This window comes from Dipodomys spectabilis, unplaced genomic scaffold (genome assembly GCF_019054845.1).
Source record: "Dipodomys spectabilis isolate Male_0828 unplaced genomic scaffold, ASM1905484v1 ptg000365l, whole genome shotgun sequence".
In the NCBI taxonomy this organism is placed as follows: domain Eukaryota; kingdom Metazoa; phylum Chordata; class Mammalia; order Rodentia; family Heteromyidae; genus Dipodomys; species Dipodomys spectabilis.
Window position 1 is genome coordinate 4,116,362 of NW_024871042.1, and position 25,897 is coordinate 4,142,258.

General features: G+C 40.3%; 1 protein-coding gene across 1 annotated transcript in view; it reads right to left on the reverse strand.

The window, feature by feature from the left end:
- The window catches only part of Dzank1 (double zinc ribbon and ankyrin repeat domains 1), a 54,095-nt gene that overhangs the window by 20,285 nt on the left and 7,913 nt on the right, over positions 1-25,897 (reverse strand). Inside the window, exons 6-11 of the mRNA XM_042666530.1 lie at positions 23,237-23,361; positions 17,378-17,463; positions 12,141-12,258; positions 8,904-9,017; positions 8,286-8,378; positions 687-851 (exon numbers count right to left, since the gene is read on the reverse strand). Coding sequence (XP_042522464.1) covers positions 687-851; positions 8,286-8,378; positions 8,904-9,017; positions 12,141-12,258; positions 17,378-17,463; positions 23,237-23,361 — 701 coding nt within the window. The remainder of the gene's footprint in view (positions 1-686; positions 852-8,285; positions 8,379-8,903; positions 9,018-12,140; positions 12,259-17,377; positions 17,464-23,236; positions 23,362-25,897) is intronic.

Sequence of the window (25,897 nt, forward strand, 5' to 3'; positions counted from 1 at the left end):
TTAAAAAGGCCAGTGGAAAGGGATCATGAACAACTGTATTTTCACAATTCCAGCTCCTTCCTACAACTATCTTCAGTTAGGCTGGCTACATCAGTGTGCTGAGACTTTCTTCAGGATTTGGATGACCTTGACCTCATTGAATTCCAAACAAAGAAATTCATATTCCTGTCCACCTTTCCCAAATTCCAGCTTTATTATGGCAACAGGGGTATGTATTTGTGCTGAGTGCCTCGTCTGAGACTTGCCATCAACTTTCCAGCCCAGGCCTCTAAGTCCATTGTCCCAACAGCTCTGGTTCTTAAGGTTCTCTTGGATTTTCATCTTGTGGCTCTTCCAAAACTTAGAAATGACGGCAGCTTTGTCAGATGTGATCCCACCCTGCTTTTTGGTTTGAGCAGTAAAAACAATGCCTCAAGCTGGTTGAAATCCTTGTCTGCAGATGCAATAGACTTAAGAATCCCTCACCTTGGCCAGAAAGGGGTGGAACTCCTCAGGTGGCACATCTGGGTAGAACTGGCTCTGCAGTAGCTCCTCAGTGATGCTCAGGTGCCCGTGGAGGGCGTCCTGAGCCAGGCTGCTCAGAAGCCCACTCAGCGGCTTGATGCTCTTCAAGCTCGCCCACTATGATTGGTGGAGGCCCCGCCCTCCAACCCAGAAACCAATTCTTATCACAGTGCAGGGCTCACCTCAGGAAAAGGGCAAGGTTCTCCAGCAACTAATGCCAGGCTGTTGTCCAAGCTGAGTCTTATCCTAGACTTCACATAAATGCCACAGGAGCCACAGAACCGGGCAGACAGGTGATTGCTGGCCCCACATTTAGGGCAAACAGAGTGGCTAGCAGGAAGGCTAAGCTAGAGGACAGAAAAATGTTTTAGAATACTATTAAGAGTTCTAATTTATCCACCTAAAATCATAGCCAACAAAATAACATGCTCCTACTTCTGACCCAGCAACCCATCTTTTAGAATTTTTCTGATGGAGGGACAAGTTCTTACAGAGTATATACTATTGACATTTCTTGCAGTACTGTGGTTTTAGAGGAAATAACTGGAAACAACCTAAGTGTTCAGCAATAGGGGATAGTCTAAATATACCATAGTATGAACATACAGACAATGGAATGTTATGAAGGGACTGGGAAGAATGAAAGCTTTACTAATGAGGTAGGTTGCTAGGTGGAGGAACTGGAACAGGGTTCATCCTAAGCACCAGTTCATGCATAACGGCACTGAACACCTGAGAAAAACATCTCAGAAACTGGGAGTGACTGAGATAGGGAGAGGAACTGTGAGGACTGAGATGCGAAGGGAGATAACACTTCACTCTAAGCCTTTTTAGTATTTGCACTGCAATAGTAACTCAGACAAATTATTAACCAATAAATCTGAGCCTTCTGCTTAAAAGGTCAGCAAAGTAGTCATTAAAAAAAATGCCAGCGGCCAGTAAGTAAGCAAATAGGTTTAATATTGAAGGAATGGCAATCAAAATGTCACAGAGAGACATTCCCAATTATTTAAATTCTTAGATACAGAATCTTACAGGGCTATGGAAGAAGAGCCTGTGTCTTCCCTAGGCTGATGGTGATGTAGTAGTACAGAGGGTTTTTTGTTTGTTTGTTTTGTGGTTGGTTTGTTTTTGCCAGTCCTGAGGCTTGAACTCTGAGCCTACACACTGTTCCTGAGTTTCTTTTGCTCAAAGCTACTGCTCTACCACTTGAGTCACGGTGCCACTTCCAGCTATTGTTTGTTTGGTCGTCGAGCTTGAATTCTGGACCTGAGAGCTGTCTTTGACCTCTTCAGCTCAAGGCAAGCACACTACCACTTAAGCCACAGCACCACAGTTTTCTGGTGGTTTATTGGAGATAAGAGTCTCAAGGACTTTTGCTGCCCAGTCTGGCTTCAAACTGCAAGCCTCAGATCTCAGCCTCCTGAGTAGCTAGGATGACAGGTGTGAGCCACTGGCACCTGGCTAGAGGTTTGGTTTTTAAGTATCATTAGAGCTCCACACCGGTGCCAGAAAGGATTCATCCCAGAGGTTCCAGCAACCTTACTGAGAACAGGAAATGATCTCCCCTTTCTAAGAAGGCGTGAGAAGGGCTTTATCTCCACTGTACATTGACAAGGGGGGACAGATGGCATTTATAGGCAGGATCAATATCTGATTCTCTAGCCCCATCCAAACAAAAAGAGGATTAAATCCATGAAACAATGTAAGGACTAAAACTATGATGCATTTAGCTAATTTATAAAGCAATTCAAACAAAACCTATTCCTGTAATCCTAGCTACACAGAAGGCTGAGATCTGAGGGTCATGGTTCAAAGCCAGCCCGGGCAGGAAAGTCTGTGAGACTCTTATCTCCAACTAACCACCAGAAAACTGGAAGTGGCACTGTGGCTCAAGTGGTAGAGTACTAGCCTAGAGCTGAAGAGCTGAGGGACAGCGCCCAGGCCCAGAGTTCAAGCTCTAGACCAAAAAAAAAAAAAAAAAAAAAAATCTTTGCCTTCATGGAGATCACAGAAAGCCAATAAAACTGATGCCTTGAACCAGTTTTCAATAGTCCTCAGTATCCATAATATCAGCAAATGTACTGTAGATTTACTAGGACAATATTAATGAGTACCTCTTAGATACCTAAGGTGACATGATAGGTTTAACCTCTATCCTTTGGGATTCTGGTTTCCACAGGGAAATGTGGGTTTACTTTCTATTCTTGTGTTTTTTGTTTTTGTTTTTGTTTTTGTCGGTCGTGGGGCTTGAATTCTGGGACTGGGCACTGTCCCTGCGCTCTTCAGCTCAAGGCAAGCGCTCTACCCATTGAGCCACAGCGCCACTTCCTGTTTTCTAGTGATTTATTAGAGATAAGAGTCTCACGGACTTTCCTGCCCAGGCTGGCTTTGAAATGTGATCCTCAGATCCACAGCTCCTGAGTAGCTAGGATTACAGGTGTGAGCCACCAGCGCCCAGCTACTTTCTATTCTTGACACATGAAGAGTTATTTTATTTTGGAGAAAAAGGTGGACTCTACTGGGTTAATATATAAGAAAGACTGGAATCTTTGCTGCTGCTTCTTATTCACTGTTGCCTGGCACAATTCCTAAATGGTGATGCAGTGATAGCTGCCTGGTAGTCTGCCCATTTTACAGGAGAGGTCCCAGGATTTGAAAAGCCATCCAACTCGATAGCCTGCTTTTCTCCAGGACTCAATTTAGATCCATTAATATGAAAGCATCCTCACAAGCACGTAGGAATGAATGCTTGGCATTGGCTCAAGTTCTACTTGTCAGCTTCCTTCCCTTCCCATCTTTCTCTCCAGTAGATTTTTGATTCTTCTAAAAGAAAGGATTGTGACTTCACATTCTCTTCTCAAATATAATACCAGGTTCCTTGACACATAGGTGTCAGTCATTAAGATAGGATTGAATCAATGGCTGATTCAATTGATATTTGAATGTGTGTATTGCTGTATATTCTTGTGTCCTATTAAGAATGTGTTCTGGGCTGGGAATGTGGCTTAGTGGTAGAGTGCTTGCCTAGCAAGTATGAAGCCCTGAGTTTGATTCCTCAGTACCACATAAACAGAAAAAAGTGGAAGAGGCATTGTGGCTCAAGTGGTAGAGTGCTAGCCTTGAGCAAAAGAACCTCAGGGATAATGCCCAGGCCCTGGCAAAAAAAGAACATATTCTAAGGACAATTTTCCCTCAGAGGTGCCCATTTTAGTTACTGAATTTGCCCTACTCTATCCTGTTTTGCTTCAGGGACTTGCAATTCTAAAACAAACTTTTCTAGACAGAAGTTACTAACCCCTAGAGACTGAGGAAGAGACATTTACACCACTTCTGTGTAATTAAGAGACTATTTGGGGCAATTCAAAAGAGAAAATCTTTGCAAACTTTTCCTTCTCACTTTGCATTTCAATTATCCTCATGTTAAAGTTTTGATAGAAATTCTGCCAAGCTACATCCCTAAACACAAAGCCTTCATGTCTTTCCTAGAAATGTATCTTACTGTTCAAGTGGATTTTTTAAAATATGACATTGTTTAAAGAAAGAAAATTTATCTTACCCCATCATATTAATGCTGCTAAACAAAGAAAAGACATAAAACTATCAGATCGAATATCCATTTTTACTTCTATAGTGCTGTGGTAAATACTGTCATGCTAACATCTAAATTCTGATAAATTCAGATACAAGTACAACTTTTAAAACAAGTTCAATTTTGGTATAGTTCATTGAAAGATGAAACCCAGAAACAATTGTATTATTGACAGTTATTAAAATTAAGTCAATTCAAACGATTTTACTGTTTGTATAAGAAGTTCAGAAAGCCTGAAGAGGGCTGGGGTTGTAGCTCTGTGGAAGAACTTTTGTCCACCATGTGTGAGATTTGGGTTCAAGCCTCAACAATGCAAAGAAAAAAAAATTTCCAGAAGGCCCGAGGAAGGGATGAGAAAAGAGATTGGGCGGGGATTGGGGGGTGGGAGGGTAGCGGAGGCCTGAAACAGAGTTTTGCTCTTCTAGCTCAGGCTGTCTTCAAACTCATAGTCTGCCTGCCTCAAGCTCCCAAGAGCTAGGATTATAGGCATGTGCCACCACATCTAACTTAAAAAATAAGCTTTTTGCTTAGCAATTTACTTAAATATATCAACAAAATCATTTCAAGTGCCACTGTCTTCTATTTTATGCTTTCCTACTCCCACTAGTATTCATTCTGGTGCTTTGGAAAGTTGTATGGTATAATTTCATGATGGAAGAATGAAAGTAAAGTCTGAAACCACATTACCAGACAGACAAACCACCATAAACAAAAGATTACCTAACATTATATAAAATTTGATTTGGGAATATATATGAGTAAATTCACTAGCTAATTAGTATGTTTTCATTCTCAGCTCTCAAAACAAATGTTGTGTTACAGAAATAATCCTTTAGAAAACAACACAAATTTTCTTTCTGGTAATGATGGAGTAAGACTGTAATAAAATCTTCTCATAATATAAAGAAGTTTTGGAGAATTGATGGAAGCAGGTCAATCTAGTACATATGCCTGGGAAGGAGGGAACTTCTAGACATGGGGTGAATCTTATGCGCTTCAGATGGTGCATAAGACATTGGGAACAAAAAGTACTGAAGCTGTCCTTAAGTGCTGTAATTTTCCCCTCACCTCCCATACACTTGTTTAAAGCAGGAATTAAAATGTTCTCATGGGGAGGGTTTATAGCTGGTACATAGGGATAGGTTATGCATACCTACAACATAAAAGATGATGGGGAGAGACATTAACTTACCTGGCATAGAAATCTCACAACTATAATTCAGTGTCTAATGAAATATATCATACAAAAATTGGACCAGATTCGCAGTTGAAGGTATTTCACCCATGGTATCATTTTCCAACTTTTAAGTTTTCATTGGCAAGTACAATGTCTAATATATAGATATATATGTATATATTTGGGCACATGAGCTAATGCATTGATACATTATGGAATTCTCCAATCAAGCCACTAAACATAAATGTTAACTTACATACTTGGTTTTTTTTAAATTAAGAATGCTTAAATTTGATCTAGCAAGTTTCAGATGTGCAATATATTGTCATTAACTATAGTCATCATGCTGTATAATAGATCTCTTGTTATTCCTTCTGATTGAAATTAGTCCTTTCACCAACATGTGACCAACCACACTATCTCCCAGACTCTGATTATCATTTTACTTGCTATGGGTTTGATGTTTTTACACTCTGCATATAAGTGATATCATTCAATATAAGACTCTTCGTGCCAGACTTACTTCTACCAACATAATGTGCTCCAGGTTCATCTGTTGTCACAAAATTTTCTTCTTACAGGCTTACTAGCATTCAATTCTGTATACATATCATATTTTATCAGTTTATCTAGTGATAGATATAAATTGGATTCCATGTCTTGGCTACTGTGAATAATGCTGCAATGAATGTACAAGTGTACTTATCTTTTCATCATACTGATTTCAATTCCTTTTTTTTTTTGGTCTGGTCGTGGGGCCTGAACTCTGGGCCTGGGCGCTGTCCCTCAGCTCTTCAGCTCAAGGCTAGCGCTCTACCACTTGAGCCACAGCGCCACTTCCGGTTTTTTTCTTTTTTGCTTATGTGGTGCTGAGGAATCAAACCCAGGGCCTCATGCATGCAAGGCAAGCGCTCCACCACTGAGCCACCTTCCCAGCCCTGATTTCAATTCCTTTTATATATATCTAGTAGTGGGATTACTGATCATATAGTAATCTAATTTTAATTCTTCCATACTTTTTTTTTTTTTTGGTCCATCTTGGGGCTTGAACTCTGGGCCTGGGCGCTGTCCCTGCGCTCTTCAGCTCAAGGCGAGTGCTCTACCGCTTGAGCTACAGCGCCACTTCCAGTTTTCTAGTGGTTTATTGGAGATAAGAGTCTCACGGACTTTCCTGCATGGGCTGGCTTTGAACTACGATCCTCAGATCTCAGCCTCCTGAGTAGCTAGGATTACAGGCGTGAGCCACCGGCTCCCGGCCCATACTGTTTTTCATTGTTTGTACTAACAATATGAGTTTCCCTTTCTCTACATCCTAGAAAGCATTTGTTATTTTTTGTCTTTATAATAGTCATTATGACTAGAACAAGGTAAGACCTCACTGTGCTTACATTTCCCTGCTAATTAGTTTTATGACTGTGCCTATTGGCCATTTGTATTTATTCTCTTGAGAAGTGGCCTGCTAGATCTTTGACCATTTTTTTCCCTTATGACTGAGTTATTTTACTTTGTTGCATGTTTTAGATATTAACTCAAAGAGATGGTTTACTAATATTTCCTCTCATTCTTTTTTTTTTTTTTCCTGGTCATGGGGCCTGAACTCTGGGCCTAAGCGCTGTCCCTAAGTTCAGCTCTTCAGCTCAAGGCTAGCGCTCTACCATTTGAGCCATAGCGCCACTTGTGGCTTTTTCTGTTTATGTGGTGCTAAGGAATCGAACCCAGGGCCTCATGCATGTGAGGCAAGCATTCTACTACTGAGCCACCTCCCCAGCCCTATTTCCTCTCATTCTATATGCTATCTTTTCACTCAGATTCTTTTTAAAAATTTTATTATTTTATTGTTATTATAAAGGTGGCATACAGAGGGGTTACAGTTATATGTCAGGTAATGAGTACTTTTTTGGACAATGTCACCCTGATGATTGATTCTTTTGTGTGAAGAAGCTTATTAGTTTTATGTAATCCTACTTGTCTATTTTCAGTTTTGTTGTTTCTATTTGGGGTCATATCAAAAAAAACAAACAAACCAAAATCATTGCCCAAACCAATATCCTGGAGTTTATTTTTAGTCAGTTTTCAGTTTCAAGTCTTATGTTTAAGTCTTTAATCCACTTTGAGCTGATGGTTGTATATGGTATAAGGTAAGTGTCTAATTCCATTCTTCTGCATGTGAATATTCACTTTCCCTAATACTATTTGAAGAGACTATTCATGGATTAGAAAAATTAATGTTGGCAAAATGTCTATATTACCCAAAGCAATCCACAAACTCCTATCAAAATTCAAATGGTATTTTTCAGAGATAGAAAAACAATCCTGAAATTCATGTGAAACTACAAAAGACTGAACAGCCAAAGCAATCTTCAGCAAAAAAGAACAAAGCCGAAGCATCACACACTGAGACAGCCAACAGGCCATAATAATCAAAACAGTCTAATACTAGCATATAGACAGCCATTTAGACCAGTGTGGCACTATGGGAGTACCAGAAGTAAACAACAAGCTTAGCATTAATTGTTTTATAGTAGAAAGACAAAATGGACCAAGGATACTCTCTGTCTGCACTTGAACATCCCCACTGATTACCGCCAGCTTCTCATGCAAAGGTCTTAACAAACTGTAAGGAATCAATGATTCTACTAAACCTTCTTGAAGCTAAGACTCTCAGGATAAATTGGTGTTGATGAATCTGTAACTGATCTCCACCTATTGAAACATTGTTTCAATTTGCTTTTTTTCAAATTCTTTATTGTGATTAAGTGAGTATATAATTTCCCAAATTTCACAGTATTGTGAGATAGTGATGCTTAGTTAAAGTCACAAACACATTCTAACTTTCATGGGGCAAATTGTCTATCATGGTCTATAACATTTATGAGTTGTATGAGCTTTCAATTTGCTTTTTATTTTTGTTTTGCCCCTCCTTTTACAACGCAGATTATGCTTCTCTATTAACATTAACACTGAATATTTAGTAGCCACTAAATACAAGTCTGCCTCATGCAGTCAACCTACCTCTTGTGATGAAGGCAGGGCCCCCTCACAGGTGACACAGTATCGCAAGTGAGCAGGATTCCCTGTACCACAGCCACGGCAAATCACCTTCTCCTTGTCAATAGGGAACAAAATAATGACAGAACTAACAGACACAGTACACAGAAACTACTACGTGGTCTTCCAGTCAATCAGCCAATTACAGACCTCAGTGTAACACCAAGGCCCTGAATGCTGACTCAGTTTTGGAATAACCACACATAAATAGTGTCATATGAACATAGTTCACATGAACTATGGTATCATAAGAACATAGTTTTAAAAGAGGGGCTAATTGTATTTCATGAAGTTATTTTAAAGACAAGATTATAACTCAATGTGAATTGGAATGTTGAAATTTAAATACATAGGTAAAAAATTATGTCGTAATTTGTTCCCATTTATGCCTAAATATCTTTCCTAATATTATAGGTCCTATAGGCAAGTTATATACGTGGGCCAATATACCTTTCCAAAAATCTGGATAGATTTAATTCATATATTAGCCAATCAGTTACTAGCACATTCTACCAGCTGACTTTTTCAAATGTTATTTTTTATATAATTTATTCACATTTCTATAGAATCAGATTTTATTACCTTCAGGTGGAGACTAGCCTGTGGCCGCAGCTGCGGGGCAAGAGGGGCCTCACACACCACACAGATGGGGATGTTCATGGGTACCATGCTCCCGCATTCTACACACAAGCCCAGCTGCAAAAGGAAAAGTTCAGGTTTCTCTTGGGCTGCAAGTATTGAGAATATCTTCAAATTAATCTCTATTTTCTTTTCTCAGAAACAAATTTAATATAATTACCTTTACTATCATTTTATTCCTATTAGGAGTAAATAGATGCTTATTATTTTTTAAGTGTTAAAAATAATCACAGAAATTAACTTACCACACAATGGAGTTAGGAAATCAATAAATCTCTTCCTCAAAATGTAATTATAAAGTTGGATAAAGCTATCAAAAAAGTCAACCATGGGGCTGGGAAGGTGGCTTAGTGGTAGAATGCTTGCCTCTCATGCATGAGGCTCTGAGTTCAATTCCTCAGCACCACATAAGCAGAAAAAGCCGGAAGTGGCATTGTAGCTCAAATGGTAGAGCGCTAGCCTTGAGCTGAACAGCTGAGGGACAACGCCCAGGCCCAGATTTCAAGCCCCATGACCAGAAAAAAAGAAAAGAAAAGAAAAGAAAAGTCAACCACTGCTGTTCAGAAAGCTGATGTCTGAAGATTGCTGTTCAAAGCCAGCCTGGGCAGAAAAGTCTGTGAGACTCTTATCTTCAATAAACTACTCAGAAAAAAAGCCAGAAGTGGCCCTGTGGATCAAATATTAGAGTGTTGGGGCTGGGAAGGTGGCTCAGTGGTAGAGCACATGCCTTGCATGCCAGAGGCCCTGAGTTTGATTCCTCAGCACCACATAAGCAAAAAGAAAAAAGCCAAAAGTGGCGCTGTGGCTCAAGTGGTAGAGCGCTAGCCTTGAGCTGAAGAGCTGAGGGACAGCACCCAGGCCCAGAGTTCAGGCCCCATGACTGGACCCAAAAAAACAAAACAAAACAAAACAATCAAATAATAGAGTGTTAGCCTTTAGTACAAAGAAACTTAAGAGGCAGTGCCCAGGCCCAGCGTTCAAGCCCCAGGACCAAGAATAAAAAACGTCAACCACGAGCACTCTGTCAGTGGACCAAAGGTAAATACAAACAGCTGGAATATTCCTGAAAAGGACTGAACTCCAGATAAGAACACTACAGTTACTTGTGGTTCTTGCATGAGGCTGCACTCCTCTCCTCTGAGTCTAGGCAGTGGTACCCTGAGGACAGGGCAGGCTATGAAAAACCTGCCTACAGGGCTGGGAAGGTGGCTCAGTGGTAGAGTGTTTGTCTTGCATACATGAGGCCCTGGGTTCGATTCCTCAGTACCACATAAGCAGAAAAAGCCGAAAGTGGCACTGTGGCTAAGAAGCTCAGGGATAGTACCCTGAGTTCAAGCCCCAGGACTGGCAAAAAAAAAACCTGCCTGCTACCAGACAAGAATGACTTAGTTTGGAGCACCTTAAGGTGACAATCTCAGTGGCAAGTAGGGAGAATCAGTGGGAGTTCCTACAATCTGAGATTATGGTCTTTTATTTTTGGGGGTGGGGGGAGGGGGTCCGGTCATGGGGCCTGAACTCTGGGCCTGGGCGCTGTCCCTCAGCTCTTCAGCTCAAGGCTAGTACTCTACCACTTGAGCCACAGTGCCACTTCCGGCTTTTTTTTTTCTGCTTAAGTGGTGCTGAGGAATTGAACTCAGGGCCTCATGCATGCAAGGCAAGCACTCTACCACTGAGTCCTTCCCAGCCCGAGATTATGGTTTTGTTCTTGGTAATCAACAGACTAGTAATGGGACCAAGGAGGTAAGCCAATTATAGAGACTTGATAAATTTTTCATTTACCCTTAGGTGACTTGAGTCTATGAAGATATTCTTCATGAAGGAAAGGGGGTTCGGGATACCCATGTATTCTTAGCTGATGGGAATTTTGTGAAGATGCAAGGGAGTCCAGCATAGGTAGAAGTTTGGGAAAACTCTGAAGTTTAATGTGCTTCCCAGCCCACACATAGATCAGATCCATCTTCAGACAGTGGAAGTCTTAGCGACTCCAGTGTTTGAGTACAATGTTTGGCCAATCTCCAATTGAACATGAAAGCTATAGAGACCCAAGGGCAGCTCCAGGTTAAAAGAAAGAATTAAGCATGTGTGGGAGGAGGGGAAAGTAACCTAAGCTGAGTGGGTACATGTTCAAGAGACAAGACGTTACAGATTTAATTTAAATTTTATTTATTTATTTATTTAGTCAGCCATGGGGCTTGAACTTGAACTCTGGGCTTGGGCGCTGTCCTCAGCTCTTCAGCTCAAGGCTAGCACTCTACCATTTGAGCTACAACACCACTTCCAGTTTTCTGAGTGGTTAACTGGAGATAAGAGTCTCACAGACTTTCCTACCTGGGCTGGCTTTGAACCATGATCCTCAGATCTCAGCCTCCTGAGTAGGTAGGATTACAGGCCTGAGCCACTAGGGCCCCACTAATTTAAAAAATTTTAAGTGAAAGGGGCAAAAGTCAGAATCTAGATTTATTATTAAAATGTCCATTATTTAAGAAAAAAATTGAGACATGGCAAACATAAGAATGCATCCAGGTTCTGAACAGTAACGTCTAATTGGTAGGAAGTATTTACTTATCCATGCATAAAACAAGAAGGTTTCAATCTTTCAGTCTGTGTTTCTGCAAGGCTACATAAAAGAAATGGTATTGTAAACAAAATTTTTCATTTCTAAATTGGAATCTGGATAGTAAGAGATTAATCTGCTCTTTTTTTTTTGTTGTTGTTGGTCATAGGGCTTGAACTCTGGGCATTGGTTCTGTCCCTGAGCTCTTCAGCTCAAGGTAAGCACTCTACCACTTGAACCATAGCGTCACTTCCTCTGCTTATTATTCTTTCTACAATTGTCTATGTTTTTGATATGTGTGCCAGGCACTGTGTGACTGCTGCAGATAAAGAGCTCATATACCAACGTAAGACTTGTGTGTGTGTACGCCAGTTCTGGGGCTTGACTCAGAGCCTGAACACTGTTCCCAAGCTTTTTTGCTTAAGGCTAGCACTCTACCACTTGATCCACAGCTCCACTTCTGACTTTTTGGTGGTTAACTATAGATAAGAGACTCATGGACTTTCTTGCCCAGATTGGCTTTGAACTGCAGTCCTCAGACCTCAGCCTCCTGAGCAGTTAGGATTACAGGTGTGAATCATTGGTGCTCAGCAGTGTAAGATGTTTTTAAGAATTCTGCAGCTCACCTGAGCTCCTTCTGGGGGTGGAAGCCGACAGCCAAAGATGGGTGGGACAGGAGCTCCACATTCTTGACAGAAGCGAGCATAGGGATCTGTTGGGTAGGGGGCCAAGCAGTGGGCACACCTACAACAAAACAGGTTCCCAGTGGGCCAAGTGGTTCTACATTAAGAAGGCTGGTGAAAGTCTAAACACACATACTCACACTCACCTTAGCAGCTATAGAATAGGATCAAGGCCTGAGATTTGTTCTTTTAAATGGTTATAAAAAGGATTTCTTCATTACAGCATTCTGGGAATATATATTCCATCCTATATCAATTCACAAGTGCAACCAAACCATTCAACCAGCAGATCCATATAGAATTCCTTATGTGGTACATGATTCTTGTCTAGGTCATTTCACCACAAAATAGCTGCATAGCTGAAACTTATGGTGCTTATTCCTTGTAGGTTAGACCTATGCCACTTCCTGGCTGTGGCAGGAAATTTATCAGCAGCCCTAATTCCAATGTTTAATTGACTGTGGCTTGTCCTATTACATTGAATTTGGCTTACGTGATGGTAAACCTGGGGAATTCCAATCATGTTTACAGTGCATTTTTCTCACTTTCTCACAAAATCTAGTCTGAGTATCAGATTTTCATGATGGCATTCTGGAACGTAAGAGTCAAGCTCTGCCTTTCCTTTTCATTCACCTGGCTAGATTTCCAAGGCCCTGACCCCATTTCCTGAGCATGTAGATCTCATGGGCTAGCCCCCATAATGTTTCTGTGTATATGTCTATACAACTAAAAGGATTCTTGGGATTAGACTACCCTGTGAACACACTGCTGTTTCCATGCCCTTCCTTGAAGGTTGGTTCCCTTCTTATTCCCTTATAGTTTCTTCTTAACAACTATAAAAAGAATTCATGGATACTGGACACTGGATTGTATGGTTGTCTGCGCTCAACTCCACCATGGCCTCCTAATGATTACTAGCCATTATAGTTGAGTTAACTCTCATAATCTTTATTCAATTCCATCCTTTCTAGCAAGGCAATGGTCACCAAGGTTTAACCATGTCTCCTGACTGGGTTCGCCACCAGATCAACAGGTTCCCTCCTACTTATGCCAAAGCTCATGACTTGACTATGTCATTGTTTCTTCATTGAATTGAGAGCATAAAGCTGGGAATCTGACAAGAGTCAGACTCTTTTCTTTGTCAGTCATGGGGCTTGAACTCTGGGCCTGGGTGCTGTCCCTCAGCTCTTCACTCAAGGGTAGTCCTCTACCACTTGAGCCACAGCACCACTTCTAGTTTTCTGAGTGGTTTATTGGAGATAAGAGTCTCATGGACTTTTCCTGCCCCAGCTGGCTTTGAACCATGATCCTCAGATCTCAGCCTCCTGAGTAGCTAGGATTATAGGTGTGAGACACTGGCGCCTAGAGCAACTACATTTTTTTAAAGCAAAGAATACCAAAGAAGAGCTGCACAGAGAGCTTCAGAACTTGTCAGAAGGTCACTCTGAAGTCTTCAAAAGGGTACTACTGCCCTGACATAAGAAACTACGTAAAGCCAGGAAAGAAACCCTAAAGAGGGTTTCAAGAAACAATCCTTAGGGCTCAGGTATTGTTGGGAAATTCATGCTTATTGCTGCCAACATGAAAAAAAATTCATATGTAATGAGGCACCAGTTAGAATGGTTTGCATACTCTCTAGAATGCAGACTGCCAAATGTAATTTTTTTTTTTTTTTTTTGTCGGTCGTGGGGCTTGAACTCTGGGCCTGGGCGCTGTCCCTCAGCTCTTCAGCTCAAGGCGAGCGCTCTACCACTTGAGCTACAGCGCCACTTCCGGTTTTCTGGTGGTTTATTGGAGATAGGAGTCTCAAGGTCTCTCCTGCCCGGGCTGGCTTTGAACCGAGATCCTCAGATCTCAGCCTCCTGAGTAGCTAGGATTACAGGCGTGAGCCACCAGCGCCCGGCTTCCAAATGTAATTTTTTTTAACCCAAGACCAACTAACCTTAAGTAATGGGACAAAAGTATGTTAAGAGGGATAGAATGTGTGTGTGTGTGTGTGTGTGTGTGTGTGTGTGTGTGTGTGTGTGTGTGCGCGCGCGCGCGCCATACAGACATTAGTCTAAAAGAAGATTTCTGAGTAAAAGGTATTACCAAAATTAAATTATTTTATAATGACATAGGAGTCAACTCTGCAACAAGATGTACAAATTCATAGGGTTGATGTACTTAATATTAGAACCTCAAAGTACATGAAGAAAACATTTATAGAAATAGATACATAATTATAGCCACAGATTTCAACATCACTATCTCAATATATGACTATTCTACAAAAAGTAGAATATCCCTAAAAATAGAAAAGGCTTAAACAATTTTACTAGTTCTTTTTTTTTTCTTTGTCATTCGTAGAGCTTGAACTCTGGGTCTGGGCGCTGTCCCTCATCTCTTCGGCTCAAGGCTAGTGCTCTACCACTTGAGCCACAGCGCCATCTCCAGGCTTAAAACAATTTTATTAACTTAACCTAATTGATATTTATAATACACTTATACCAGCAGAACACACATTAGTTTAAAATGCACACAGAATATTTAACAGTAAATTATATATGTCATCTAACCAAATGAAGTTTAACTTGAAATAGAAACCAGAAATGTATAAGGAAAATCCTTCAATATTTGGAAATTTAACAAAAGACTTCTAATTAACCCATCTGTCAAAAATAAAAAGGTCAGGCCGGGTGCTGGTGGCTCATGCCTGTAATCCTAGCTACTTAGGAGGCTGAGATCTAAGGATCATAGTTCAAAGCCAGCCTGGGCAGGAAAGACAGTGAGACTCTTATCTCCAATAAACCACTTAGAAAACTGGTAGTGGTACTGTGGCTCAAGTTGTAGAGTGCTAGTCTTGAGCTGAAAAGCTGAGGAACAGTGCCCAGGCCCAGAGTTCAAGTCCCATGACTGACAAAAAAATAATAATAATAAATTAAAAAATAAAAAGGTCAGGGGGCTGGGAAGGTAGCTCAGTGGTAGAGTGCTTGCCTTGCATGCATGAGGCCCTGGGTTCAATTCCTCAGCACCACATAAGCAAAAAGAAAAAAGCCGGAAGTGGCGCTGTGGCTCGAGTGGTAGAGCGCTAGCCTTGAGCTGAAGAACTGAGGGACAGCACCAGGCCCAGAGTTCAGGCCCCATGACCAGACCAAAAATAAATAAATAAATAAAAAGGTCAGAAACTGACCTGAATGAAAATTAAAACACAACACATAAGAATGTGAGGGACATGAGTAAAGCAGTACACAAGGAAATGTAAGGTCAATGATGTAACTGACAGTAATTCAATATTAGGAAAGAAGAAAAGACTTCAAGCCAGTGACTTCATCTTTAGTAAGCAAGAAACTAAAAAATAAAAAGGCAAGTAAAGTCCAAAATTCACTCAGAAAAGGAGATAAACATGAATGAACCTATTATTAAATTGTATATATAGAAAAAGGCTTCTTGAAAGAAAAACTCCAAACTCTAGTGATATCACTGGCAAATTCTACCACACATTCATGGAATAAGTAACACTAATTTATACAAACTCAGAATATTAAAGGAGAGAGAAACTTTTTCCTAGGTCATTTTTTTTTTTGGGTGGGGGGGGTCAGTCGTGGGGCTTACACTCTGGGCCTGAGTGCTGTCTCTCAGTTCTTCAGCTCAAGGCTAGCGCTCTACCACTTGAGCTCCAGTGCTACTTCCAGTTTTCTGGTAGTTTATTGGAGATAGAATTTCACAGACTTTCCTGCCCGGGCTGGCTTTGAATGGAGATCCTCAGATCTCAGCCTCCTGACTAGTTAGGATTATAGGCGTGAACCACCAGCGCCCAGCCCCTGGTCATTCTATAAAGCCAAAATTATCCTGACACCAAAACAAAACAAAGACAACAGCAAGTAAAGAAATTCCTTAGAGCTGGGAGGCATGACCCAAGCCAGAGACACACATGCTTAGAGAAGCGTACAATACAATCATAATAAGCTTCTACTACAATCCCACTAGTTACCAAAAATCAAAATCAAAGTGTTGATGAGGATGTACAGAAATTGTAATTCTTCAATATTGTTTATGAGAATGCAAAAATGGCACAACTACTTTGGAAAACACATAGTTTCTTAAAAAGTATAACATAGGACTGGGAATGTGGCTTAGAGTGCTTGCCTAGCATGCATGAAGCCCCTGAGTTTGATTCCTCAGTACCACATAAACACAAAAAGGTGGAAGTGGCATTGTGGCTCAAGTGGTAGAGTGCTAGCCTTAAGCCAAAGAAGCTCAGAGACAGTGCTCAAGCCTTGAGTTCAAGCCCCAGGACTGGCCAAAAAAAAGTAACATATACCTATCATATTACCCATGTTTTCTTTTCAAAGTATTTACTCCAAGGGGAATGAAAACCATGTCTTAAATGTTCCTATGAACTTTACCTGTAACAGTCAAAACCTGGAACACACACATGTCCTCTCAAGATAAGCAAACTGTTGTCTTTCCACATAACAGAAACCCAGCAGTACAGAGAACTAGGAACAACACATGTGAATCCTACAATAATTATACTGAGCCAAAAAGCCTGCCTCTTTCCTCCAAAAAGAATACATACTCGCCGGGCGCTGGTGGCTCACGCCTGTAATCCTAGCTACTCAGGAGGCTGAGATCTGAGGATCACAGTTCAAAGCCAGCCCAGGCAGGAGAGACTGTGAGACTCCTATCTCCAATAAACCACCAGAAAACCAGAAGTGGCACTGTAGCTCAAGTGGTAGAGTGCTCACCTTGAGCTGAAGAGCTGAGGGACAGCGCCCAGGCCCAGAGTTCAAGCCCCACTACCGACAAAAACAAAAAAAAGAATACATACTCCATTTGTATACAGAGTCAGATGCAAACTAAACTAATGACAACAGGTGGATTAATAATAGGATAGAAGTAGGGAAAGGGTATAATAAGGTAGACAATTTTAAGAGGAGATGAATTTACTCATTTTCTAACTGTGGTGATAGTACATATAGATATATATATATGTATATGTATATATGTATATGTATGTACATACATATAAAACTTCAAGTATATGCAACTTGTAGGTCAATTATACCTTTTACAAGCTCTAAACTTTTTATTTTGAAAGCAAGGAGTGGGAGAAATTATTATTGTTTTTCCATTTTTAAACTCTCTGACAATGATGCATCTTTGCAGAATTTAGAACAAAGTAAAGAGATACATACTTGAGAAAGTCTGTCTCCCTTTGAATCCTCATGACCTCCGTGCTTGTCAGACTCTTACGGCCATTTATGTGGGCAAATCCAGGGGGCTAAAATTAAGAGAACAAAGAGTTAATTTTACTTGGTAAATGCTATAAGACAGCAAACTTCTATTCAAATTTAACTTTAATGTTCAGTTCATAATACCTAGGTATCTTTTAATACCTATGATGGTGGCTCAAGTGGTAGAGCGCTAGCCTTGAGCTGAAGAGCTGAGGGACAGCACCCAGGCCCAGAGTTCAAGCCTCACAACTGACTAAATAAATAAATAAAACCTATGATGGAGATAGTCATAAGCAATTATGACTAAGCATTTATACTCTAGTATCTAACATTAAAATTACATCGTGTTGTTCATAACTGATATGTAAATTCATTGAAGAGGAAAGTTTTTTTGTTTTTTGGTTTTTTTTTTTTGGGTCCGGTCATGGGGCCTGAACTCTGGGCCTGGGCGCTGTCCCTCAGCTCTTCAGCTCAAGGCTAGCACTCTACCACTTGAGCCACAGCGCCACTTCCGGCTTTTTTCTTTTTGCTTATGTGGTGCTGAGGAATCGAACCCAGGGCCTCAGGCATGCAAGGCAAGCGCTCTACCACTGAGCCACCTTCCCAGCCCCAAGAGGAAAGTTTACAATAGAAGATATCTGACTTTGCCATCTGAATTTACCAGATTTTTTTCCATCGTGGGGCTTGAACTCTGGGCTTAGGTGCTCTCCCTGAGCTTTTCGGCTCAAGGCAAGCGCTCTACCAGTTGAACCACAGCACCATTTCTGGTTTTCTGGTGGTTAATTGGAGATGGTCTCTTAGATTTTCCTGCCTGGGCTGGCTTTGAACCATAATCTTCAGATATCAGCCTCCTCAGTAGCTAGGATTACAGGTGTGAGCCACTGGTGCCTCTCTGAATTTACCAGATTTAATAAACTGAAAAATCTAAGTTTTGCTCAAGGATTATGATACTTGAAGAAAATGCTAAAAGACTCACCCATCTGAATATACACTGGTTTTTCTGTTTTTGTTAGTCATGGGGCTTGAACTCTGGGCCTGGGTGCTATCCCTCAGCTCTTCAGCTCAAGGCTAGCACTCTACCGCTTGAGCCATAGTGCCACTTCTGGCTTTTTCTGTTTATGTGGTACTAAGAAATCAAACCCAGGGCTTCATGAATGTTAGGCAAGCACGCTTCCAATAAGCCACATTCCTAGCCCAATATCTACTTTAATATAATTTCAAATTTGCAGAAAAGAGTTATAAGGAGATCATAAATAATACCTCCTGTCTACCTAGCTTGATCAATTGTTTACATTACTACTGTTTTACATATTCCTTAATTCTCAATTTCTGAATTTATATGAGAATAAGCTTAAGTCATGGTGTGCCTTTGTCCCTAAGTAACTGAATGTGTTACTTGGTAAAGTACTTGTATTCTTGGTAAAGAACAAGACTGTCCTCTTACACAACCATGTAACAAAGTTAGAAAACTTAACAGGGATACAATACTATAATCTAACCCACAGATTTATACTTAGACCTCATGAGTTGTGCCAATGATGTCTTCAGCTAAATATTTTCCTGGTCTAGGATCTACTCTAGAGCCACATTTTGTATTTGGCATGTTCCTTTAACCATCCCTAATTTAGAATAGTTCTTCAGTCTGTTTGATCTTCCATGATTTTCACTTTTTTTTTTGGTCGGTCATGGGACGTGAACTCTGGGCTTGGGTGCTGCCCCTGAACTCTTCAGCTCAAGACAAGTGCTCTACTGCTTGAGCCATAGCACCACTTCCAGTTTTCTAGTAGTTTATTGGAGATAAGTGTCTCACGGACTTTCCTGCCGAGGCTGGCTTTGAACCATGATCCTCAGATCTCAGCCTCTGAGTAGCTAGGATTACAGGCATGAGCCACTGGCACCAAGCTGATTTTGACATTTTTTTAAAGAGTAACAAGCTAGATGTCCTTCAATTTAGTTTTGTTTGACATTTCTTTGTGATTGGATTCAATCATGTATTTTGTCACAAATTCCAAAGATAGGGTATTGAGGCCATCTCAGCACACCATATGAAGAGACACATATGTAAAACTCATGTTTGAGGGGAGGAGGTTGAGGCTCAGAAAAATGAAGTTACTTCCTTGAATTCATGTTAAGACTATGGGTACTACTCTCAGTCCTACCTGTCTCTTTAAATAACTCTTCTTAAATGCTTGTGTGGTAAGTTCAGGACTTCCACTTAATTTGCAAGCAATAAGAAGGCTTTTTATTGCATTTTTGTTAAATCTAACATGACTCATATCAGAAATCACAAACTGGCAGTCATTGGGCAAATATGATATATGGCCCAAATATTAGGTATACTGGTTCCTATGCCAATTCAGAGTTTGAATTATTAAGTTCAAATTGCACTTAATGACATAAGTTTCTCGCTTCTCATGCAATTTCATCATCAGATGTGGTAACATTGAACCTATAGTTCTTCCTTTCAGTGGTTGTTTTGTGTTAAGTGAACCATTTAGCTGGCTGAGGTCTTTCACAAGAACTCAGGGTCTGGGCACTGACCCTGAGCTTTTTTGCTCAAGGCTAGCATTCTTCCACTTTGAGTCACAGAGCCACTTCCAGTTTTCTAGGGGTTGACTGGAAATAAAGAGTCTCATGGACTTTCCTGCCTGAGCTGGCTTTGAACCGTGATCCTAAGATCTCAGCCTAGTGGCTAGGATTATAGGGATGAGCCACTGGCACTGGCCTCCTACTTTTATGATCTCACTAAAGTCAGGTATCAGTTGTCATTTATCCATGTTCGGCCCCAAAGGCACACCAAGCCAGATGCTTAGCTCAGAGATGTCTCATCTCCCTGGAAGTTACCAACATGTTGCAATAGAATAATGACATTAATTCTTTGATATTATATTATTAATGATATTAAAATACGATTATCAATGATATCAAGCATAATATGATTATTAGTATCATTAATTCTAATAGTTTCTGAAGCTCATTCAGATGGATAGAGCTGAAATACTAGAAAAATCTCTTACCAATATGAAGAACAAGAGTAGGAGAGAGCTTTTTTATATATATTTTCTGGCTTTCCTAGCTTTCTAAATGCTAGTCAAATTCCCAAAACTCTGTCCTTGACTCTATATTACAAGCACTTTGGGATTAAAAAACTTAAAGCCAGGCTAGGGGTGTGGTTCAAGTGGTAGAAGAGTTGCCTAGCAAGTGTGAGGTCCTGAGTTCAAGCCTCAGGACCAACTTTAAAAAAAAAAAAAAAAACTTAAAGCCTTGTATGTTATTTTACTCAGTTTTTCTCTTGGGAACAACTCTAAACTAAGTAGACAAGATAAATAAAATATTAATGCACAAAGAAAATAATACTTCTAGCCGGGTTCTGGTGGCTCACTTCTGTAATCCTAGCTACTCAAGAGGCTGAGATTTGAGGATTGAGATTCAAAGCCAGCCCAGGCAGGAAAGTCCCTGAAACTCTTATCTCCAATAAACCACCAGAAAACTGGAAGTGGCGCTGTAGCTCAAGTGGTAGAGCACTAGCCTTGAGCTGAAGAGCTCAGGGACAGTGATCAGGCCCTGAGTTCAAGCCCCATGACCAACAGAAAAAAAAAAAGAAAGAAAAGAAAAAAGAAAACAATACTTCTAGACACATTTCAAGAAGCAACCACATGAGATTGTTGTGCTGAAAACAATTATTGTGTTTTGTTCTTCAACCATTCATTTATCAAAACATGACATTTTACCTTAAAAGCTGTGTTTTTATTTGGGTCACACTACAGTGTACTGTCCCCAGGAGCTGAATGTAGTCATTGGTTCATCTGGTAACTAGGTAGACATTTTTCCCAGAATATTTGGAAAGGCAATTTTCAATTATAGAGATGTTATCCCTTTGTTTAGTGGAGTTTGCAAGCAGACTTTCCCAGATTTGTGATTCCCTGGTTTGGACTTTGTGGTCCTCAAAAAATATAGTACATAGGCACATGAAAGAACCCAGGAGATTGTGCTGAGTTCTACCTTGACATTAGAGACTGCTTATGAAGGCAATTATTTGGCCTTAGGATGAGGAGAGTCTTCTTGGCCAGTGATTCTCAGACTGGGCTGACCATAAAAGTCATCTGTGAATTTCATTTTAGGCTTATAGCTCAGCATATTGTAGAAGAAGCTAGCTAGAAATCTACGCATACATTTAAGGTTCCTTCTGGGTGATTCTAATAAGACAATCAGGTTTGGGAACCATGCCTTTTGCCTTCTTTATAGTTGATAGTAGATGCAAACAATTTAGAACAACGGGCACATAAGGAGCAACTGTTAGGAAATAAAATTCCAAGTATATGCTACTTGAGGTTCAACGGGAAGAGAGCAAGGCTACAACCTTGACCCAGTTACAATCATCTCTGTATCTACAATCAACCTGGAGGAAACACCTACCTTTAAAATGATTCTAAAATGATACTCACTTCTTACCCTGTAGCCAAAGAGAAAACTTTTGAATGGAAGTAGTATTACCAATTTACTACAAGTCTGGTTATAGTTTAGTATAAAACCCAAATAGAAGCTGGGCATTAGTGGCTCACACCTGTAATCCTAGCTACTCAGGAAGCTGAGATCTGAGGATCATGGTTCAAAGCCAGACTAGGCAGGAAAGTCCATGAGATTCTTATCTCCAACAAATCACTTAGAAAACAGGAAGTGGTGCTGTGGCTCAAATGGTAGAGTGCTAGCCTTGAGCTGAAGAGCTAAGGGACAACGCCCAGGCCCAGAGTTCAAGCCCCATGATGGAAAAAAAAAATCCAAATAGATTGCTTTACAAAATGAATAAAACCTAAACTTCTTACAATGAAACTAGCTTCCTAAGCCCCTGTAATTCTCAATCATGACTATGAGTAAAAACAAACAATGCCGCCACTACACCTCAGTCTAAGTGAATTTGAATTTCTCATATTAGGTTCCTGGGATTGGTTAGAAGCTCCTCAGGTGATTTTTAATCTGAGAACCTAGATGTTCTGGACCTAGATCACTATATCTCATAATTTGTTCATCATGTTTCAACCACAGCAGCTTCCTGTCCTCTCCCTTTGCTGTCCTTGTTATGACTATTGCTGAGTGTTTTCCCCAAGACATTTGCAGGAATGGTAAAGCCCTTTCATGGTTCAATTTGGATATTAACCTCTTCAGGGACTCTCTCTCTCTCTCTCTCCCTCCTCTCTCTCTCTCTCTCTCTCAGGAACTCTCAGACTTCAGTATCATCAGAAGGAGAGATAAGTAAACTACTAATTACTGGGCTCACTTGGTAATTATCTGTTTTCTCAAAACATCAACATGTCTACTCTATGAATATAAATTTTTCTTGTCCAACATAGCATTTCCAGTGATGAACCACAGTCAAAATCCTGGGAATCACTATTGTAAAATATTTTCACATGAATGGAAAAGGTGACATTGATCAAGATGTATTGTACTCATAAACTAATATACTGAATTGAAACCCATTTGTACAACTATTTAAACATTATTTTTAAGAAGTATTTCACCTGAAGCATTAAGATATGGGAAATATGGGGCTGGAAAAGAGGCTCAGTGGTAGAGCGCTTGCCTTGCATGCCTGAGGCCCTGGGTTCAATTCCTCAGCACCACATAAGCAAAAAGAAAAAAGCCAGAAGTGGCGCTGTGGCTCAAGTGGTAGAGTGCTAGCCTTGAGCTGAAGAGCTGAGGGACAATGCCCAGGCCCAGAGTTCAGGCCCCACAACCGGACCCAAAAAAATAAATAAAATAAAATAAAAATAAAGATATGGGAAATATCTTATAACCTTAAAGTTTTTTCATAGAGGTTACCTGTGACTGGTGGGTGGATGATCTAGAGATTGATTCTTCACGGTAGGCTGGGATTTCCAGGGGACTCTCTGAGAAGCGAAGATCTTTCAGAGTTTTAGGGACCATTCTTTCACCTGCCATGGGGTCTACAATTGTATTAAAAGAACACTGTTATGTGAGCATGTGTAATCATATAAAGCCATGAAAGTAGTTCTTCATATAAAAAACCTTCTTAATAAAGGGAACATTGTAATCATTCTTTCCCTAGAAATAAGAATTATATAAAGGACACCCTTCTCAACTCAGTAATTTAGAACTCATAAAGAAATACTATGCCTAAAATGAGAAAACAGGAAGTGGTGCTGTGGCTCAAGTGGTAGAGCACTCGCCTTGAGCTGAAGAGTGCAGGGACAGCACCCAAGCCCAGATTTCAAGCCCCACGACTGAGCTGACCACCCCCCCAAAAAAATCCCTGATATTCTGTAACATTCCACATCAGGATAGGAAAATAGACAAATCACTTCAGTGGAAATGTTAGCAGGTTAATATTATTTATTTATATATTATATTATAGTATTTATAATATTATTTATTCTAAAACACATTTCACCTGAAAAATTCATAATATTTTTCTCTTTTTTGCAAAAGGAAGTACTGGGGTTTGATAGAAAGATATTCTACCACTTAAGCCACATCTCCAGCCCCTTTTGCTTTGGTTATTTTTCAGATATCTGTCAGATTATCTGACATGATGCCCAGATTAGCCTCAAAAGACTACAATATGTTTATTTGTCCCTCCCATCTAGCATTACAGATGAATATACATTTGTTTTATATATATATGTGTGTGTATAGATATATGTATATTATATATACATAATATATTATACTAATATACTATATTAGTATATTTATTATATTATAATATATTATATGTTATGTTATATATTGTATAATATATAATATAAAATAATAAAATAAATAATAATATGTAATATATTATAATATATGACATATAATATTATATATTATAATATAACGTAACATATATAATGTATAATATGTAATATTGTATATATAATATATTGTATGTTATATGTAGGTATATGTTATATATAACACATATGTATATATACCTACATATAGTATATAATTTATATATTATATAACACATATATACTAATACATATACATATATAAATACATATATACATGGGGGGTTGGTGCTGGTCTCTTGATCTTAGGGCCTGAGCTTTTGTGCTCAAGGCTAGCATTGTACCACTTGAGCCACAGTTCCACTTTCAGCTTTTCACTGGTTAATTGGAGATAAGAGTCTCACAAATCTGGCTGCTGGTGTTACTGGCCACTAGTTACTGAGGAAACTGAGATCTGAGGATCATGGTTTAAAGCCAGCTGAGGTAGGAAAGTTTGTGAGAATCTTATCTCCACTAAACTACAAAAAAGCCAGAAGCAGAGCTGTGGTTCAGGTGGCAGAGCCTTGAGCAAAAGAAGGTCAGGAACAGTACCCATGCTCTGAGTTCAAGCTCCAAAACCAATATACACGTACAAAAGAGTCTCATGAACCTTCTTGAGTAGCTAGGATTATAGGCAGGAGCCACTGGTGCCCAGTACATATTTGTATATAGTCTGAGGTGGGAAACTAATTTTTGCTGAGGCTGGCCTTGAACTGTGTTCCTCTCAATCTCTGCCTCCTTCCCAAGTAGCTCAGATTATACATATGAGCCACTGTACCTAACCAATACTTTTTTTTTTTTTTTGGGGGGGGGTCCGGTTGTGGGGCCTGAACTCTGGGCCTGGGAGCTGTCCCTCAGCTCTTCAACTCAAGGCTAGTGCTCTACCACTTGAGTCACAGCGCCACTTCCGGCTTTTTACTTTTTGCTTATGTGGTGCTGAGGAATCGAACCCAGGGCCTCATGCATGCAAGGCAAGCGCTCTACCACTGAGCCACCTTCCCAGCCCACCAATACTTTTTTTTGAGTGACTATTGCTTACAACTAAGAAATTCTATTCTCTAACCTCATAGATTATCAGAAACTGCTTTTAAAAATCCTATTAGTGGAAGTGGTGCTGTGGCTCAAGTGATAGAGTGCTTGCCTTGAGCTGAAGAGCTGAGGGACAGTGCTCAGGCCCACAGTTCAAGCCCCATGACCGACTAAAAAAAAAAAAAAAAAAGAACACAAAGAATTAGGGGCTGGGAAGTAGGCTCAGTGGTAGAGCGCTTGCCTTGCATGCCTGAGGCCCTGGGTTCGATTCCTCAGCACCACATAAGCAAAAAGAAAAAAAAAACCCGGAAGTGCCGCTGTGGCTCAAGTGGTAGAGCACTAGCCTTGGCTGAAGAGCTGAGGGACAGCGCTCAGGCCCAGAGTTCAGACCCCACGACCAGACCAAAAAAAAAAAAAATCCTATTAGTTGCCAGGTGCTAGTGGCTCACGTCTGTAATCTTAGCTACTCAGGAAGCTGAGATCTGAGGATGGAGGTTCAAAGCCAGCCCGGGCAGGAAAGTCCCTGAAACTCTTATCTCCAATAAACCACCAAAAAAACCAGAAGTGGCATTGTAGCTCAAGTGGTAGAACTCTAGCCTTGAGCTGAAGAGCAAAGGGACAGCACCCAGGCCCAGAGTTCAAGCCCCACAACTAGAAAAAAAAATCCTATTAGTTGCTG